This window comes from Camelus dromedarius, chromosome 16 (genome assembly GCF_036321535.1).
Source record: "Camelus dromedarius isolate mCamDro1 chromosome 16, mCamDro1.pat, whole genome shotgun sequence".
NCBI lineage: Eukaryota > Metazoa > Chordata > Mammalia > Artiodactyla > Camelidae > Camelus > Camelus dromedarius.
Window position 1 is genome coordinate 14383096 of NC_087451.1, and position 21132 is coordinate 14404227.

Sequence of the window (21132 nt, forward strand, 5' to 3'; positions counted from 1 at the left end):
TCCTCAGAATAAATAATAGGAGATAGAATTTCTTAACCAAAGATACGCATATTTTTGTCCACTTGTGCTCCTGATCCCATCCCCTTCCATCTCCTGTAGCTCTTTCGTGTCCTGCTACCCCCAACCCCGCCCTCGGCTTCTTCCTCTCCAAGTATAAACATTCCCAAGTCTCTTCCATTCTGAAAAATAAAAATCCTCTTGACCCTGAACTTCTCTTTAGTTACTGCCCTTCTTCTCCCTGTCTCATCCAAAAACATTGTGTCACACCTCCAAACATTTGCATATACTGTTCTTTCTGCCTGTAACACCCTTGTCTTCCCCTGAATTGCTTTCCTAACTCTTAGTCATTCTTGGCTAAGCATAACCTTTCAGAAAGCTTTCTCTTAACTCTGTTCACACCTCTTTACCCTTAACCCAAGAGCAGGGGACAGAGTTAAGATGTTTCATCTCTGTGTTCTCTCAGTGTCCTGTGCACATTTCTATTATAGCGCTTACCTCACTGTATTGAAATTATTTGTTTCCTAGAGCAAGATCACATCTGATTAAACTGTGGGTCTCCGTGTTCACTGAGTGAATGAAGAAGTGAATGAATAGGAGTACCAGGTAGAAACAGACAGTGAAAAAGAAATCATGGAAGGTAGTTTACATTTATTATAGACAATTTCATCTTTACAACTAGCCAGTGAAACAGATGTGATTTTCATTTTACAGATACAAAACTGTGGCTCAGAGATGTCAAAGGGTCAATCTAAATGATTTCACCTAATAACATCTGTTTTGTAATAAACTGGTGCCTTCTCCATTTCTAAAGATAATATGATAACCCTTACTCCTCGGGAATAGTCTTAACATCATTGTCTCAATATAGAGAGCACATATAAAGAACAAAATAGGTATAAAAAGATAGCTCTTTAAAAAGCTAATGTTATCTGTGGATACGCATCTTAGAGATGATACTTTAGCAACAAAAAGTTTGGAGAGGAAGGACTAGCCACAACCTCTCAGCGACACCAAACCTTTCTACTTACACATTTTGCTAAAGCCTGCGGCTTAGCAAATACTGAAACACTGAAAAGACATACAGCTGAAAACCCAAATCAACACTTTGGTTAAACTTCTACCTATTTTTACTTGAAACACAGGAGTCTGTGTTGAGGTTAAACACAGCACAAATCTTTGTCCATGCCTGTTATTGCACACTTTTTAAAAGAAAAATTGTTAGGTTTGGGAATCCCCCTGAGTTACTGCTCTCCTACTTAAAGGCTGTGCTATTCAACGTCCTATGATCGAGGGTGAGGTTCTCTTAATGTTCATAACTCACCTGCATTGGCTTTCAGGTCTTCAGGTGTGACCATGACAACAAATCGGATTGCACGTTCGTTTCGAAACATTTCATACGACCACCGGCGGATAGATCGCATGCATTTCACTGCTGCAATTCCATTGTTAGCAATGAGAACCTGAGAAGGGTGGGGGGGTGGGCACGGGAGTTAGAAAAGTAGAAAAAGCAGGCGAAGATGGAGGAAAAGAGATGAAACCATTTTTTTTTTTAAAAGATCTTTCTCTGAAAAGCCAAGAGTTTCAACTAGGAATTTGTATTACTCCTCTAAGCAGTTAGGAACCAGCTCTCACATGATCAGGGGATATTTTAAGATTTTAGCTAAGCAATACTTTAATATGTGCCAGCTAAAACTTCTTTCTAACTTCATTACTTGAAGGGAAAAATCAGTTACTCAAATCTTCTAAGTTTGTGAATTATTCTCCAATACCTATTATTAGGGAAGAGAAGAAACAAACTTCAGAGGGATGTTGGATATAAATAAGGCTGGGGGAAGGCTAAGTATAGTGTCACACACTATTCTCCACTACAGCGGAGCCCTGGACGTGTGTAAGAACGCCTGTACCAACCACCACCTCTCTCCAGAACACTGAAATCCAAATGCCTTATAACTGTGGAGACGGCCTCAGAATGGTCACAAGAGAAACAGTAGAGGAGCAACGATCCTAAGAATCTCTCTGTTAAACAAACCTTTCCTCTCCTGACCTGTCTTGCAGTCATGACCCTGAGGATAACATAGGTTAGGAGACACACTATCTTTATTCGAAGACTAACGGAAGCACACTGCTGGAGCCACACTTTTAGGAGTGGGAACGTAGGTCTTCATCCTTTAATCTTTTAATCACAGCAACCTATTTCAACCACGTCATCCTCTCAGCTCCGACATGGTTTAGATAATAGATAAAAGTGACACGGAATTACTCACAACATTGCAAAATACCTGTAATCTCTTTAAGTATTTCATATAGTACATTTCCCCTAAACATCTCAGATTCCTGGTGGAAGCCAGTAAGTCACAGGGTATGAAACTGTTTAAGCCTTTTGTTCTGAAACTCTACTCCCTTAGCTCTAAATTCAGTGTTATGACATATTACCTCCTTACCACCACCCTACAAGCTAATCAATTTCTCATACCCTCTCAGATCAGTGCAGCAAAACCCTATAAAACCACAAGATGTTTCTAAGAAAAACTTTACTGGTTCATCTTCTTCCTTAGTTATAACTGCATTATCTGTGGTAAGTACATGTTACAGAAAATTGTGACATCATTTAATAGGATGCTAGGGAGACAGAAAGGATAATTCTGCACAAAGTCTCAGAAATTCAATCTAAATAATCCATTTTGAGCAAATCTAGACAGCACATCTAGGCATTAAATCTCGTGTACTTTTGAAAAAATAACTTAGCAGGTTACAACTTACCTTTTCAATCACTTTATTTCCACCAAAACGAGTAACAAATTCTGCTGGAGAAGCTACAGTGAAATCTCGCTGTGAGTCTACTTTCTTTCGGTCTCGACCTTGCTTTACTAGGTGCAAGCCAGACATGCTGGACCTATAAAAACAGAGAAATCATGGAAGTCTACAGATAGGATTTCCTCACACCATCTGTCTCCCTGGAGACCTGCTTTCCACCACGAGGCTTATAACAGCACTTCCAACTGCACCCTTGTGAGGAGCACAGGCTGGCAGACCACACACCCTTTAAATAGACAAGAGAGGAGAAAATGATCTTTGCTTGTGGAAATTAACGAAAAAAAATTAAGTGTTCCTGAATAATAAAAGACAACATTAAGGTTTACCAGCAGATGTCATCACAAAGAGATAGGCAAAGGACAGAATAAAATGAGATGGTATAAATAATAGACTCAGAGAGGCTGTTTCAACTGAAAAAAACAGCAAAGCTGTTTCTGGATCATGATTCCAACACAGATGACCTTCCCCTTTGTATGTCTAGTGTCCATCTTTCTTATGAGCTATAACACCACATTTTTAACTGTCTACTAAATGTTTTACTTGGGTATCCCATAGACCTTTTTTTTCCCCAAAAAAACTCCAAAAACAAATTATTTACAAGGCAGCATAATAAACCACATTTCATAGATCTTAAGATGCCCCTCTTTTTTTTTAGCTTTTTAAAATCTCTGAAATTGGCATATGTCTCACAATGAACGGTGTGCTTTATTTAATTGGCAATATTTTGTTTTTCCTCAGTGATACGCACACAAAATGGTGCTGGTTTAGATTAGATAGTAATGGAAACAGCACAGGCCTGGGTTTAAACTCCAAATCTTCACCAAATAACCGTGCTCAGCTTCAGTTTTCTTTGTAAGTGATGCACGGTATTCACTGTTGAGGTTATTTACCTAGTGTCTCCCAGCTCCAAGTCCACCCTTTTATGCTCTGCTCTGTGACAACAGGGCTAAGACTATGCAAACTTACGCAGTTCCGCCCAGGGGAAGTCAGAAGGGTAAAAAAGGGGACTTTCTGCTTGTTTTCCAGCTATTACCAGCATTGCTCCACAGGAATAGAGTTAATTCCAGCTTCTATTATCTTTCAGCACTCCCAGGGAGAGGCCTGATGCACGCCCTCAGAGGTACCAGGAGCCGTGGGTTGTGGCTCCTTGGCAGAGCAGCAGCCTTACCATGCTCACTCAATCTCTGGGCTACGCTGCCTGGGCTATCAATCACTGCCAGGCCAGGCCTCCTCCTCGAGGATCTGAGCACCAGTTACTCAACACTTACTCTCAGAGGTCCAAGCACCAGCCCCCAGGGGACCCCCCCCCAAGCTTCTAGTTTCTGGGAACACTGCCTCTTCCCCAGGGGTGGTAGCTGCTTCCTGCAGGTATTAACTCTGGGTTACTTCAGCATCCCGTTTTTGTTCTTTTATTCTTCTAACACCCAAATAACCAATTCTCACAATTGAGTGTCCTCTGTTTATAATACCTAATGGAACTTCTCTTTCCCTGACTGGATCTTGACTGATAGAACTGACAGACCTTCTGAAAGGGTGTTTTGAAGAGTAAACGAGATAATGGATATAAATAAGATCCTTTACACACTATTTAATAGACAGCTGTTTTCTTCCTTTCTCCTACACGCTAACCTTGACACGGAAGTAATTTATCTTTTCAAAATAAGAGTGTATGATTAAAACTTCTTCCCACAAAAAAGTACCAGGTCCAGATGGTTTTAAAAAATAAGTTCTATCAAACTTTCAAGGACAGTAGTCCACCAAATTTTCAGACAATAAAAAAGAAGTAAAACTCCCCAGTTAAAGTAACACTGATACCAGCATCAAAGGTGTTGCATGAAGGGAAAAGTCCAGGTCCACTTTACTCATGGCTACAGATGCAAAATTCCTAAACACAATATTCTAAATAGTATAGAGGCAAGGGCGGGCAAAATATTAGCAAAAAATATGTTACTCCACAACCAACTTGAGTTTGTCTCAGGTATATAAGGATGGTTTAATTTTAGAAAATCCATAAATGTAAAACTCAGACTTACCTAGAAAGTACAATAAAATGAAAAAATAAATACATAAGAGGGATGAGGATTGACAAGGAGAAAGTTAAACTGTCATTATTTGTGAATGAGATGATAATTTACATAGAAAAGATTTTGCAAGTTATTAGAAATAACAGACCTTAGTCAAGTGTCTAGATATATGATTAATGTACAAGAAGCCCAAAAATATTATACACATTAGATTGTTTACAGATTATAAAATTAAAAACAGGTTATAAAGTTAAAAACTCTACACACTTTTAAGAGATAGATATAGATATACTAAAACTACAGAAACAGGAAAACAAAATAATGTGATAAATATGTGATGAGGGCAAATGATTATCTGGGTGGCGGAGGCAGGAAGAAGGATTAGGGAGGAGAGAGACCACATGGGTAGATGTAGGTGACTGACCGTTGTTTTAGGTGGTGTGTTTTCAAATCCTTTTTACATTATTTTAAAAAAATAACTAAGTAAGTAACCAAATAAGTAAATAACAGTGAGTCACACATGCACCAATGCGTGTGTCATGAACCAAGGATTACGATTATATAATTCTATACACCTGAGATTCACATATACATACTCCTCAGAGATCAGCTTTCAGTTAGGGAGGAAGCGAAGACAGCGATAAGATGTAAGCCCAGAATCAACAAGGAGCTGCCTGAGTATAAGACAAAAAGGGAAGCAAAGTCTTTATTGATAAAATTAAGGTGGGACAGGTTTTGGTCCTAACATGTCATCAATAGTTTAGAGATGGCAAAGGAGAGCTCTGAGGGTCACTTACAATCAAAGAGGGGAGAAAAATAGAAATCTACCTGACTTTCAATGATGGGGTCCTTCACATAGCCATATTCAGAAGTTAGGCACCATCCCGAAAATAAGGGGATCAAGTATAAAGATAGAATAGATCTCAAAATCTCTACTTCCCCCCTATCTTTTCTCAGGAAACTACTAGAGAATGTTGTCTTCCAAAAAGATGGAGTAAACCAAGAAAAAGGAAGACAAGGGATATAAGAAACAGAAGATGCAACACAGGAGAGAAGAGAATTCTCTACATGACTGTTCCAACTAGAGGACAGACTTCTCCAGGAGGGATGTCTCCTTGAAAAAAATGGAAAGATCATCTGTTGTATTTAACCACAGGAAAACAAAACTTTTGTGTGTGTAACGTATATAAATATGTGTGTTTTGTTTATAAATATGTTGTTTTACATATATAAAACAGTATTATATAAATGTTTATTATATTTATACTCAAATAAATCATTTTATTATATATTATATTAAAATATACAAATATATATAGTATGTATATATAAAACATACCAGTTGCTTTAAACTTATTTGACTTTCAGTGGAAGATATGCTTGATTTATCTCCCGAAGGGTGGAAGAGGTCAGGAAGAGGAAAGGATGATTGTTCTAACGGCAAATTTTGCCTATTCGGTGTTTTTCATTCATTTCTGTATTTGCCAAGGTCCAGCTTAATTTTCAGGGAATTTTTTTTTCAAAATAAAAACTCCAGATTATAAAAACAAGCAAGCAAACAAGCAGACAAATAGGATAACGGGACCCTTAATGACTGCCACCAGGCAAGTCATTCATGTCTTTTATGCTGCACAGATCTACAAGAGGTCTGAAGAAGGCCAGGAAGGTCTGACTCACTTCCTCCTGGGCTTGAGTTCTAACAGCAGGAAAAGAAAGATTCCAGCTCCAGTCTGGCTGCCTACTGTCAGATGCCAGGACAGACAAGAGCAGCAGGTACCTTTCCTGGCCCCAGAGACAGGTTCAAAGAAGTTTTCTGCAAAACTACCTTCAACAAGATGCTACCTACTACACAGAATTGATATATTCCTTCAAAACAGATGGAGACTTCACTCTTGAAAGACCAGCCAAGTCCAGTGAGCAAATTTGGCACAGACTGAGTGAGCTCCCTTAACGAAATAACAGAACAAAGCAAGGTCTGCGCGAGGGGTGCTTGTATTCAGTGGAACTACAATATTACACATGGGCTCAGGTATCTTGGGTTCAAATTCTGAGTGTAAAATAAAGGCTTAGAAATCCAAGAGCAAATATGAGAGTTTTTACTCATTTCCTTAAAAAATAAAACAGTTTCTTATAGACACACACACACAAAAATAATCAAATCAGATTTCCCATAAATTCCAGGGCTTAGCTTCAATGTCTTGCGTATATATTGCCCAAATCCAGCACCCTCAAACTTACCTTTGAAGCATGTGATATCTCATCTTATTGTCCTCGGCAGAACCCTCCATATCAAGATGGCAAAGGAATGGAGGCTTTTTCCTCAGATGGAAACACAAGCCGCGGTTCACCCTCCTGTTGCAGGTGCTTAAAACCCAGGAGGACAAGAGACACCGTGCCTTCTGCCTACTTCTTGGCCCTGAGTCAGTCAGAGTAGAGTATTCCTCATGGTCTCAAAGTACAGTCTTTTTGTCTGCTCTGTCCCCAATTTCCATACTTCCCCTCCTGTCTGTATTTTCCCCCCATGCTGGGCTCACACAGGGAATTAGCTGATCTCCCAAGGGGACTGAGAGGAGAGGAGGGGATATAAAAAGCCTGCATGACCAGAAAACAGATCTCAGCAGCTCTGTGTTAGCTGTGGCAAACACGTTTCAACAACGGTCACTTTCTCCAGACAGTCGCTGGAGTCAAGCTCCGCGCCTTCCCGGGCTGCCAGGAGCATGTGACACGAAGGGCCCAGGGCAAAAAGGAGATGAAGTTTGCAAGGACACCAGAGCCAAGAAAATAATGGGGTCACGAAATCCAGAGGGAGAAGGACAGTACAGCCTAAGCAGGTAATTTCTGAGATCCAGTCAAAACAAATAATACTGATTTTCAGACTACAAGAGGGGGAACGAGCAGGTTAGGAGGTCACAAAAGGATGAAACATGCCCCTACTGAGGAACTCTGAATGATGTGGGAGTCACAATTCTAATTCTCAGGCCACGGTAGTGATACACACACACACACACACACCCCTACCTTTAAAAAAAAAAACAACAAAATCTAAGATTTTATTCACTAAAATTTGAGAATAAGAATGGAGCTGGCACAACTGGGATACAGAAAAGATGTGGATAAAATCCCTGAAAGGAAAAGAGGTCCAGACAAACATTTCAGACACAGAGGTCTAACCCAGGTTAAGCAGGAAGAATAAGCCTGCCTGAAAAACTCCTGGGACACATCTATTGCTGTGTAAGCAACTGCCCACAGATGGACAAATCACTTAAATGAATAGATGGTGGCTGAATGTTATACAGTAACATAGTCCAGTTTTAGCTCTTAATTAAGTAGATGCTCAGGATACTGCTCCCTTGCCATGGCAGAGAAGACTACAACGGCTGGAATCTTCAGAATCACAACTTCCTGAGACAAGCCCTCAGGAACGATACATAAGTCACCAGTGTCATGTCTAACCTGGTTCATGCACCATAGAAAAATTCTTCCCCAACAAAAGGCTGGATAGAAATAGTTCATTCTTATCTGATGCCAACTATGCCGAGAACCTATTAACCTTCCAGAAAAAAAAAACTTCCCAAACCGAAGTACACAAATGACCTGGAACACAGATAAAAGGTGAAAAATCAAACAGAGGATAAATGATTAAGGCAAACCTTGATCTTAGGACATTCAGGTGACCCAAGGTGAAAAGGTTCAATCAGGCCACTCACCCAATATGACCCAACATGACCTTTAGCCATAATGAAAAATGGAAGTCCTGGGTTGGCTTCTGGCCTCTGCATCATTCCTTCCATACTATGCCAATGTCTGATAAAGTCAGCTAAGTTTGCTTTTTTCAAGAAGCTGATGCAGAGGAGTCCTCCTATCTTTATGTCTCTTCAGATTAACATGTCTCAAAAAATAGAGCACCAAAGTCTTTGTTTAGAACAATTACAGTGACCACAGATGTAGAAGCAGCTCAATTTTACACACATCTAAGTGTCTCCAGCTGTAGGCAGTTCCCAAAAGAGAATCACTCTTTGCCTTTGTTATATAAGTTCAACATTCAAAAAGCAAAGCACTGAGTATAGAATAAAGCAGGCTGTTTTGCACTTGATTATATCAGAAAATACACTAAAGACGCACACTCGGTAATCAAGTTTGTCCTTCCTTTCACCAAAAGGATCTTTCTAAAACAATCAAACACTAAAACAGCACACCCAGATCCAAAACAAAGCTAGAGTTTCTAATCTTTTATGGATGCTGCTCACAATCCTTCTGTAATATTAGAACACAAGAAATAAGAAGCCACATTCATTCCTCCAAATTCAAAGCATCCCCATTTTAATCTAACATGAAAAGAGAGTGTCCAAAGTAGACACATACCTGTCACAAAATCCAACTAGAAGCCCACACCGATCCCAACATTGAAACATGCCAAGCACCAAGGATGACGTAGCAATTTATCCGGCAGACAGTGATGCATTAGCTGGCTTGATTGCAAGGCAGCCTGAGTTATACTGCAGCACACGCTGCGAGAGACTGTTTCACACTGGGGCTTTTCCAAGCAGAGAAATCCTGGGTCACGGATGTACTTCTTTTGAAAATCAACTGACCACACATATAAACATTTAGCTATGGACTCTAAGTTCTGTCTCACTGGTCTATACACCCATCCTTGCAGCAATGCCACACAGCCGTGGTAACTATGGCTCTTACAGCAGGTTTTGAAATCAGGTAGAAGTCTTCTAACTTTGCTGTCATTTTCCTTAATTGTTCTGTGTACTTTTGGTCCTTCGGGGTTCCATGTATATTTTAGAATTAGTTTGTTAAATTGTAGAAAGAAAAAAAAAAGCAAAAACAAAAACCCTGCTGGGATTTTGACATGGACTGTGAATTTATAGATTAACTTAAGGAAAAAAATCACCATTTTGACAATTACTGAGTTTTCCACTCCCTGCACATGAACTGGCTCTCCATGTATACACATACCTCAGAGATATTGCCATTTCAGTTTCAGAACACCACAATAAAGAAAATATCACAATAAAGCGAGTCACATGAATTTTTTTGATTTCCCAATGCACAGAAAAGTTATTTTTACTTTATACTATAGACATTTAATAAAGTATGCAAAAGCATTATGTTTAAAAAAAAATCTTAACTAAAAAGTATTTCCTTGCTAAAAAAAATGCTAACCGTCATCTGAAAATGCAGGATTGCCACAAACCTTCAGTTTGTAAAAGAAAAAAAAAATATGCAATTATCTGTGAAGCTCAATAAAGCGAGTGCAATAAAACGAGGCTTGCCTGTATTTAGAACTTCAATTTCTCTCAGCAATGTTCTGTAATTTTTAATGTACAAGTCTTATACTTTTTAAAAATTTATTTCTAAGTATTTTATTCTTTTTGATGCCATTGTGAATGAAATTATTTTAATTTCTTTTTTTTGCTTGTTCACTGCTAGCTAGTACACAGAAACACAACTAATTTATGTATATAGATCTTATAAACTGTGACCTCACTAAACTCATTTTAAAATCTTTTCAACAACTTTCTTGAGATATAATTCACATACCATATATTTCAGCCATTTAAAGTATATAATTCAATGTTTTTTAGTATATTCACATAGTTGTGAACCATTGTCACTATCATTTTAGAACATTTTCATTACCCTCAAAAGAAATCCTGTACGCAATAGCAGTCACTCTGTTTGCCCCAAACCCCTTCCCAGTTCTAGGCAATCATTAATCTACTTTCTGTCATTATAGATTTGCCTATTCTGGATATTTCATACAAATGAAATGATAAAATATGTGGCTTCTTTCACTTAGCATAATGAATTTCAATGTTGTAGCATGTCATGTATCCGTATACTTCATTTCTCTTTTTGGCCAAATAACATTCCATTGTATGGACATACCACATTTTGTTTATCCATTTAGCAGTTGATGGATATTGGATTGTTTCCATTTTGCAGCTATTATGAATAACGTTGCTATAGACATTCATGTACAAGTTTTTATGCAGACACATGCTTTCATTTCTCATGGGTATACCACTAGGAATGAAATTGCTGGTCATATAGTAAATATTTAATTTTTTAAGAAATTTCCTAATTACCTTTCAGAATGTCTTTATCATTTACTTTCCCACCACCTACATATAAGTGACCCAATTTCTCCCCATTCTGGCAAACATTTGGTTGTTGTCACTAGTTTTTATTTTAGGCACTCAGACAGTTGTATAGTAATATCTTGTTTTAATTTGCACTTCTCTAATAACTAATGATGTTAAACATCTTTTCACATTTTTATTTGCCATCTGTACATCCTCTTTGGTGACATTTGCTTCTTTTTAATTTGTCTATCCTTACTGAGAATATTATTTACTGATTCACTGTTGTCATTCTCTTTAAACATGTTTTATTTTGATTCTTTAAACATACTTATGACAGCTGCTTTGAAGACTCTGCCTGCTAATCCAGCATCTAGGGACAGTTTCTAATAACTTTCCCTAAATATGGAAAAAGCTTTCCTGTTTCTTTTCGTATCTCATGATTTTTTTGTTGACAACTTAACGTATTAAATAATTTATTGTAGCAACTCTGGATTCTGATTTCTTTCACCCATGAAGATTGTTGTTGTTACTAATGTTAACTTATTTTGTTTTTTGTTTTTCTTTCTTGGCTTAATAACTCATCTGGGCTGTATCTGTGAAATCTGTCTCCGCAAAAGCATACAGCCACTGATGCCTCAGCTCATTTCTTTTTATTACATTTAAACCTCCTTTCTAAGGGGTTACTATTGTCTGCAAAACTTAAATGTCAGCCAGTGATTAGGCAGGGGTTATGCTCAAACACCTGACGCCAGCAAGGCTTTGGTGCTCTGTTCATGTGTCCCTATGTGGGGTACAGGAGCACATTCAAAGTTCAGGACATTTTCAAGTACGCCCTGGCTTGCAGCCTCAACCAGCAATATGCTTGCCCCAAACTCAAACACACCTCAGTCTAGTAGAGCCATTGGCCCACCTCTCTCCACCACTGCCAAGATGATCACTTCTACTGATGACACACCTGAGCAGGGGCATCATCAACGACTCAAAATGAGTAAGTTCCCTTCAACTGCAGCATCAAAACTGCCAGTCCTGACGGCAGACACACACTGGCCAAACCTCCACATCATCCAAGCTGAGGGAAGGGAGTGGGATCTGGCAAGAACACCACAGACTCCTACTACTGTTCTTACTGAATTTTAGCAATTTTTCAAACAACTTTTGTCATACCGTTGTATGCCTTTTGGTTGATTTCAAGGCTGAAATGGTTTTGTCAAGCTTTACAGGTGCTTTTTTGGATTAGGAATTTGTTGATCCTCTCTCTCAACTACAGGTCAAGCCCCACCCTGTTTTATTTGCTTTTTGAGAGTTACTTTTGTAAGTTCATACAACAAAGTGCAAAAAATTTAAGTATATATTCAATTAATTTTACGTACATACATATGTACATAACCAACCACTCCAGTAAGATACAGAATGTTTCCAGAGTCTCAGAAGGTTTTGGTATGCTTCATTCCCAGTCAATATCTTTCCCAATGTAAACACTATTCTGAACTCTAACACCAAAAATCAGTTTTGCCTGCTTTAAAACTTCATTATGTATAGCGTCATACTATATGTATTTGGTTAACATTATGCCTCTGAAATTCATCCATGTCGTGACATAGCAGTTTATTCATTTTCACTGCTGTGTAGTATTTCATTGTGTGATTATTGCATGATATATTTATTTATTCTATTGATGGACATTTGGGTTTTTAAATGAATTTTGACTATACTTGTTCTTGTACTTGGTATTTGGTGGACAAACAAATGTACTCATTCTTTTGGGTAAATACCCAGGAGTGGACTTGCTTGTTGACAGACTATGTGTTTAACTGTAAAAGACAATGCCAAATAGTTTTCTAAAGTGGCTGTGCCAACTTTTACTCCCATCAGCTATGTATGAGAGTTCCATGTGTCTCACATCCTTGCTAACACTTAATATTGTCAGTTTTCACATTTCGGCCTTCTGATTGGGATGGCATTTAATTCACTGTGATTTTAATTTACAAATCTCTGATGGCCAACAATATTGAACACCTTTTCATAAGCTTATTTGCCAGCCAGGCATCTTCTTTTGTAAAGTTCAAATCTTTTCCCCATATTTCTATTGGGTTGAAATGTCTTCATAAGATACTAAAATATCTTTTTCTTATTGATTTATAAGATTCTGCCAGTGAGATTAATTATTATTCCTCTTTTAGCAACTAAGAACAATTAGGCAATAGACGTCAAGGACACAGAAGCAAGACACAACTGAAAATTTTGGGGGGAGGTTATAGCTCAGTAGTAGAGTATGTACTTAGCTACTACGAGGTCCTGGATTCAATCCCCAGTACTTCCATTAATAAATAAATAAAAATAAACTTAATTACCTCCCCCTTAAAAAAAATGTTTTTGAAGGGGTGGTGGGGATATAACTTAATGGTAGAGTGCAGTACTTAGCATGCATGAGGTCCTGGGTTCTATTCCAGTACCTCCATTAAAAAAGATGATATCCTACTGGATTAGAGTGGGCCCCTAAATTCAATGACTGGTATCCTTACAAGGAAAGAGAGAGATTTGGAGACACACAGACATATTCACAGAAAAGAAGGCCATGTGATGACAGAGGCAGAGACTGGAGTGATGTAGTCACAAGCCAAGGGCTACCAAGGACTGTCAGCAACTCTGGGAAGCAAGGAAGAGACCAGAAAGGATTCTTCCCAAGAGACTTTAAAAAGAAAAAGAAAAACTCAACTTAATTGACATGTATAGAATTTTATAACCAACAATTGTGAAATACACATTCTTTGCAAGTGTTTATAAAATTTTACCAAAACAGATCATATGCTAGGCCATAAATTATCAACAATTTTCAAAGATATGAACCACATGGAGTATACCCTCTAAATACAATGGATTAAACTAAAAATCAATGACAAAGATATTAAAATATAGCTAAGTGATTCTAATATATATCCAAGTTGAAATTAATGAATACATTTCTTGAAATTAATTAATTAATGAATTCTTGAAATTAATGAATTGAAATTAATGAATACATTTCTAAATAATTTTTGTCAAAAAAAAATCACAAAGGGGATGGGTGAAATGGTGAAGGTGGTCAAAAGGTACAAACTACTGGTTATAAGATAAATAAGTCCTGGGGATGTAATATACAGCATGGTGACTATAATTAACAAGACTGTGTTGTGCACTTGAAAGTTGCTAAGAAAGTAGATCTAAAAGTTCTCCCATCACAAGAAAAAAAAATTGTAACTATGTGTGGTGATGAATGTTAACTAAACATGTGGTCATCATTTTATAATATATATATATACCAAGTCATTATGGTATTATACCTAAAACTAATACAATAAGAATCTCATATAAAAATAAATATAAATAAGATCTCAATAAAAATAAAAAAATGAATTGCAGTTAAAATAGAAATATGTTTTAAACTGAATGATAATGGAAATATATAACATAAAAATTTGGAGAACATAATAAGATGAACTGAGGAATGGATACAGAGATTCAGAAATGAACAGATAAATGATAAAATAAGCATAGAAAAATGTTAATGGTAGACTCTAGGTGATGAGCAGAAAGGCGTTCTCTGTAGAAAAATCCTCTCAACTTTGCTCTATAATTAAAATTTTTTGTAACAAAATGTTGAAAAAAAAACTTGTGGAATATAACTAAAGTTGGGCTTCGGGAAAATTTACAGTCTTTAGTATATATGTCAGAAAGGGGGGAAATGGTGATTTAATCATCTTTCTGAAAAGGCTAGAAAAAGAACAGCAAATTAAATCCAAAGAAAGCAGAAAGGGAATAAAAATGATAGCAGATATCAATGAAAGAAAGAACAAACGTACAACAGAAAAATAAACAAAGACAAAAGCTGGTTCCTGAAAAAAGAAATTAATAAACATCTATGAAGACTAATCAAAAATAAAAGAATAAAAACTCTTGCCAAAGTGGGTATAGAGGGAACATATCTCAACATAATAAAAGCTATATATGACAAACCTACAGCCAGCATAGTACTCAACGGTGAAAAACTCAAAAGCTTCCCACTAAAATCTGGGACAAGACAAGGATGCCCACTATCACCACTCCTATTCAACATAGTCCTGGAAGTCCTAGCCACAGCAGTCAGGCAAGAGAAAGAAATAAAAGGGATCCAAATTGGAAAAGAAGAGGTAAAAGTGTCAGTATATGCTGACGACATGTTACTATATATAGAAAACCCTAAAAGGTCCACACAAAAGCTACTAGAGCTGATTGAAGAATTCAGCAAGGTAGCAGGTTACAAAATTAACGTTCAAAAATCAGTTGCATTTCTTTACACTAACGATAAATCAACAGAAAAAGAAAGTAAAGAAACAATCCCCTTTAAAATAGCACCCAAAGTAATAAAATATCTGGGAATAAATCTAACCAAGGAGGTGAAAGAATTATACACAGAAAACTATAAACCACTGATGAAGGAAATTAAAGAAGACTTTAAAAAATGGAAAGATATTCCATGCTCTTGGATTGGAAGAATCAATATTGTTAAAATGGTCACACTGCCCAAGGCAATCTACAGATTTAATGCAATCCCTATCCAATTACCCAGGACATATTTCTCAGAACTAGAACAAATCATAATCAAATTTATATGGAACCATCAAAGACCTAGAATTGCCAAAGCATTACTGAAGAGAAAGAAAGAGACTGGAGGAATAACCCTCCCAGACTTCAGACAATACTATAGAGCTACAGTCATCAAGACAGCATGGTATTGGTACAAAAACAGACATATAGACCAATGGAACAGAACAGAGAGCCCAGAAATGAACCCACAAACTTTTGGTCAACTAATCTTCGACAAAGGAGGCAAGAATATACAATGGAATAAAGACAGTCTCTTCAGCAAATGGTGTTAGGAAAACTGGACAGCAGCATGTAAAACAATGAAGCTAGAACACTCCCTTACCCCATATACAAAAATCAACTCAAAATGGATTAAAGACTTAAACATAAGACAAGATACAATAAACCTCCTAGAGGAAAACATAGGCAAAACATTATCTGACATACATTTCAAAAATTTTCTCCTAGAAGAAATAAAAGCAAGAATAAACAAATGGGACCTAATGAAACTTACAAGCTTCTGCACAGCAAAGGAAACCAGAAGTAAAACAAGAAGAAAACCTACGGAATGGGAGAAAATTTTTGCAAGTGAAACCAACAAAGGCTTGATCTCCAGAATATATAAGCAGCTCATACGACTCAATAAGAAAAAAATAAACAACCCAATCCAAAAATGGGCAGAAGACCTAAACAAGCAATTCTCCAAGGAAGACATACAAATGATCAAAAAGCACGTGAAAAAATGCTCAATATCACTAATTATCAGAGAAATGCAAATCAAAACTACGATGAGGTATCACCTCACACCAGTCAGAATGGCCGTCATTCAAAAATCCACAAATGACAAATGCTGGAGAGGCTGTGGAGAAAGGGGAACCCTCCTACACTGCTGGTGGGAATGCAGTTTGGTGCAGCCACTATGGAAAACAGTGTGGAGATTCCTCAAAAGACTAGGAATAGACTTACCGTATGACCCAGGAATCCTGCTCCTAGGCATATATCCAGAAGGAACCCTACTTCAGGATGACACCTGCACCCCAATGTTCATAGCAGCACTATTTACAATAGCCAAGACATGGACACAGCCTAAATGTCCATCAACAGGTGACTGGATAAAGAAGAAGCGGTATATTTATATAATGGAATACTATTCAGCCATAAAAATGACAACATAACACCACTTGCAGCAACATGGATGTCCCTGAAGAATATCATTCTAAGTGAAGTAAGCCAGAAAGAGAAAGAAAAATACCATATGAGATCACTCATATGTGGAATCTGAAAAAAAAAAAAAAAACATAAATACAAAACAGAAACAGACTCATAGACATAGAATACAAACATGTGGTTGCCAAGGGGGCAGGAGGTGGGAAGGGACAGACTGGGACTTCGAAATTTGTAGATACTGACAGGCATGTGCAGAACAGACAAACAAGATTATACTGTATAACACAGGGAAATATATGCAACATCTCGTGGTAGCTCACAGCAAAAAAAAAAAAAAAAAATTGACAATGAATATATGCACGTTCATGTATAACTGAAAAATTGTGCTCTACACTGGAATCGGACACAACATTGTAAAATGACTATAACTCAATAAAAAATGTTTAAAAAAATAAAATAAAATAAAAGAGAAAAGGCTGTCAATATCAGCAATGAGGAAGAGGGACTCACTACAAATCCCAAAATATGAAGAAGAAATGAATACATTATTATAAACTTTATGCCAATAAACTTGAAAAGCTAGATGAAATTGATAAATCCTTTGGAATACAATTTTCTATTCCACTCACGAAGAAATAGAAAATCTGAATAATTCTAAATCTACTTTTAAAACGTAATGTATAATATGTATAATTTAAGACAATATTACCTTCTGTGACTGTCCCTGGCCAATCTTTATATTTCTCTCATTTATTCGACAATTATGTACTGAGTGCTTAATACATGCTATACAAACAACTGTAAGCAAAATATATATGATCTCTGCCCTCATACTGGTTAATAGAGACAAGCAGTCAAATAAATATACCAGTAAAAATATTATAAATTGTGATAAATGCTATGAAGGAAAAGAAAGGATTATTAATAATAATAGCAGGACCCTATGAGGAAGTGATACTTAATCTGAAGGATAAAGACATCAAGTTACCACTGGGAGAGTGAAAGAGAATTCCAGGCACAAGAACAAGACTGGCACACGAGAGGAACTGAAAGGCCAGTGTAATCGAAGCACTGTCAGCAAAGAAGTTGACAGAGGTCAGACCACTCAGGGCCTCACAAGCCAAGGTAAGAATTTGGTATCTTATGCTAAGAGCAACAGGAAATCAACAGAGAATCCAGTTAGGTGACCATTCTAGGAGTCCAAGCAAGAGTTGCTGGACTAAAAGTAAGGCTTGATCTAAGGTGATGGCATGTAAATGTACTGAAGTAAACACTGGAGATAGAATCAACAGAACTGAAATATGATTTCCCAGGTTTCTATCTTAAGGAAAGTGGCTGGAGGTGACATTTAGTAAGATACGGAAGATTGCAGGAGGCTCAAATTTATGGAGAAGATAGAGGGAAATCAAGAGTTCAACGCCCACAGAACATTCAAGTGCAGATTTCACATGAATAGCCGAACATAACACATGAGCTTGGAACATAGATATAGGATGAATATTACAAATTCAGGACATGAACAATAGCAAAAGGGTGAGATTACATACAAAGAAAAGGAATATCAACTGAAAAGAAGAGATCCAGGACCAAGCAGGACGAAATGTTGGAGATGATATGAAAGAGAAACAGCTTGCAAAGGAGATTAAGAAAGAGTACCAAGGAGGTAGGACGAAAGCCAAGAAAGCATGTTTTTCAGCAGAAAAGAGAAGCCTGTGTTTCAAGGAAAAAGTAATCACCTGCACAGACTATTGAGAGATTGACAAGGATGAGAACTGAAAAGCGTCCACTGGATTTAGGAATATGATAGATGCCAGTGATGTTCACAAGAGCGGTTTCAGTAGCATGGTAGGGCAGTGGACACACTAGAGTATCTTGAAGAATGAATGGGAAATGAGGAAGTAGGGGCAGCACTTCTGAAAATCTCAGCCATGAAGTGGGGCAGAGGGACAGGGCAGTAGTCCCGAGGGAATGAGGCTATCAAGGAAGGGTTTTATAAAGATGAGAGTTATCAGAGCATGTCTGAATGCCAACAGGAGTGGTTTAGCAGAAAAGGGGATATTTAAACTGTAAAGAAGAAGATGACCATAGGAGGGAGGATCTTAAGAAGTCCTTGCAATAAGAAAGAAAAATGAGAATATGAGCACAGACACAAGTAAGTCTGAAATTAAGTGTTGGGAGGAAGAATTTCCAGCCTGAAAGTTTCTATTTTCTCAATGAAACATGATGCAGTTATGAATTGAAAGTGTGCCCAGAAGAGGCAGGGACCAGCAAAGAGAGGGAGATTGCTGGTTTAAGGATAGCGTCAAAAGAATGAAATTATTGTTGTGGAAAATGGAAAGGCAAATTACCAGAAGAGAAAAAACAAGAGAAAGAACAAGAATTTCCCAGCACTGGCAGCATTTGAGAAGGACCTTAAAACATAATGACCTCAAAGTATGAAAGGAATTTCAACAGTCAGGGGAAGGGCACTACAATAAGGAAACCTGAGGGTGGGTTAGGGGAGGAAAAAGAAAGGAGGTGGGGAGGGTAGTGAGAGGAAGAGGGGAGTGAGGGAGTGAGCACGAGTGAGGGAGTGAGGGAGTGAGCACGACCCTATTATGGCCTCAAGTAACTATTCTATCTTCTCTCTGCCTTCAACTTCTCAAGAGCTGAACTGCTTAAGTTCCTGTCGGTTCACCACGTGTTCACTACTTAATCTCCTGCCATCTACTGAAGCTGCGCATCTCAAAATCCTCCTATTCATTAACTCCAGGGCTATTTCTCAGTCTTTCCTCTTGTACATCTCTACTCACCACTTCATGCCACATCTTCTACATTGAAATGATCTTTCTCGTCGTTTTCTTGGTTATCCTTCTACCTCACTGATCTTTTCCTGTCTCCTTTTCCCTGCCTCCTTCCACCTAAAGGTAGACACTTCCTTAAGATACATTTCCCTTCTACCTATACACTCTTCCTCACAATGATCTTATCTACTTGCACAGCTTTAATTTCAAAGCAACAAGCATTTATTAGCATATACTATATGCCAGATATTGTTCTAAGCTCTGAGAAAGTGGTTTCATATCAGAGTTACCTGGAGAGTAGGAGAATGAAGATGCCTGAGCACCACGACCAGAGACATAATTTAATCAGCTGGGATAGGGCACAGGGACCCCAATTTCTTTAAAGCACTGCAGGTGATTCTGATGCACAGCCAAACCTAAATGCTGTTTTCCATCTTGTATATATCTTAGCATGACATACAAGATCCTTGATGATATGACCTTTTATCTCCCCAGCTCTTCTTTCACTGCACCAATCACTCTGTCCCCCTTACATTCCCGTATGACTCGATGTCTTGTAATTGCCTGAGCATGCTAGACATTTCACAGTCTGGTACCTTTACACGTGTTGTCAACCCCATCATCTCTACCTTTCCTATTACACACACACCTATCTCTGTTAACTTGTCTGTTTTCTCTTCATCCTTCAAAACCCAGTTCAAATATCTCTAAGACATTAGTGCTCCCCTAACAGATTCTCAGTAAGATTACCACAATAATGATTAGAGCTCTGGTATTAGAAAAAATGTCAGGCACCTGGCACAATGTTTGGCTAGACATTAAAATACCTTGTAGATAACAGGCACCCACTGAATAGTGCTGTGAGATGATCAGTTTACTGTTAGAAAGATTGCAGTGGCCACATGGAGCCTATGCTGAAGGGGGAAAGAGTGGAGACGAGCTAAAATACCATTGCCATAATCCAAATAAGAAACAAGAGCAAAAGCAATGGCAGTAACAATGAAAAGAAGGGGATGATTTCAAGAGTCATTGAGGGATAGCATCAATAAGAATATCTAATTAGGTGTGAGGGGTGGCTTGGGAGACCAGAGACATGGGTGAGCCATTAACTAAGGCAGGTCGAGGGAGAGGATACAGTGTAAGAGAGGAGGGCTGAAGCCGGAAAGCCATGTGGCAGACCACCAATTAAGGGGCATGTGAAAGAAAAAAAAAATGTAAAAAGCCTATTCAAGCACCTAAGAGGGAAGGAACAGAAAAGAGAATTGGGGGAGAATGTTCATAAAGCAGAAGGAGTAGTTTCAATAGAGAGCAAAAAGCCAACACTATCGAATGCTGCCACTAGGAGGTCACCAGGGAGTTTCTAAGTGTAGTTTCAGAAAGCGGTAAAAGCAGAAGCCCAACTGCAATAAGTTAGGAAGTGAATGGGACTACCAGTTGAAACTGGCAGGCTGAGCATTTGTTATGACTGTTCCCCCTCCAAAAAATCACACGAAAATGACAATGACATGACAAAGGAGGCATAAAGACAGAAGGACAAAGAGAATAGGAGACCCCAGTGGATTAGAGACGTCAAAAAGTGTTTTGGAAAATAGAAAGTAGGTGGTCAAAGAGTAACTAACTGCCTCAGAAACCAGAGAACCCAGA

General features: G+C 37.9%; 1 protein-coding gene across 12 annotated transcripts in view; it reads right to left on the bottom strand.

Annotated features, from left to right (window-relative positions):
• The window catches only part of ACACA (acetyl-CoA carboxylase alpha), a 256069-nt gene that overhangs the window by 167463 nt on the left and 67474 nt on the right, over positions 1 to 21132 (bottom strand). For all 12 annotated transcript variants that reach the window (XM_064495017.1, XM_064495019.1, XM_031467944.2 and 9 more), the window contains 2 exons: positions 2761 to 2893; positions 1322 to 1460 (listed from right to left, as the gene is read on the bottom strand). In XM_064495017.1, the coding sequence (XP_064351087.1) occupies positions 1322 to 1460; positions 2761 to 2893 (272 nt within the window). The remainder of the gene's footprint in view (positions 1 to 1321; positions 1461 to 2760; positions 2894 to 21132) is intronic.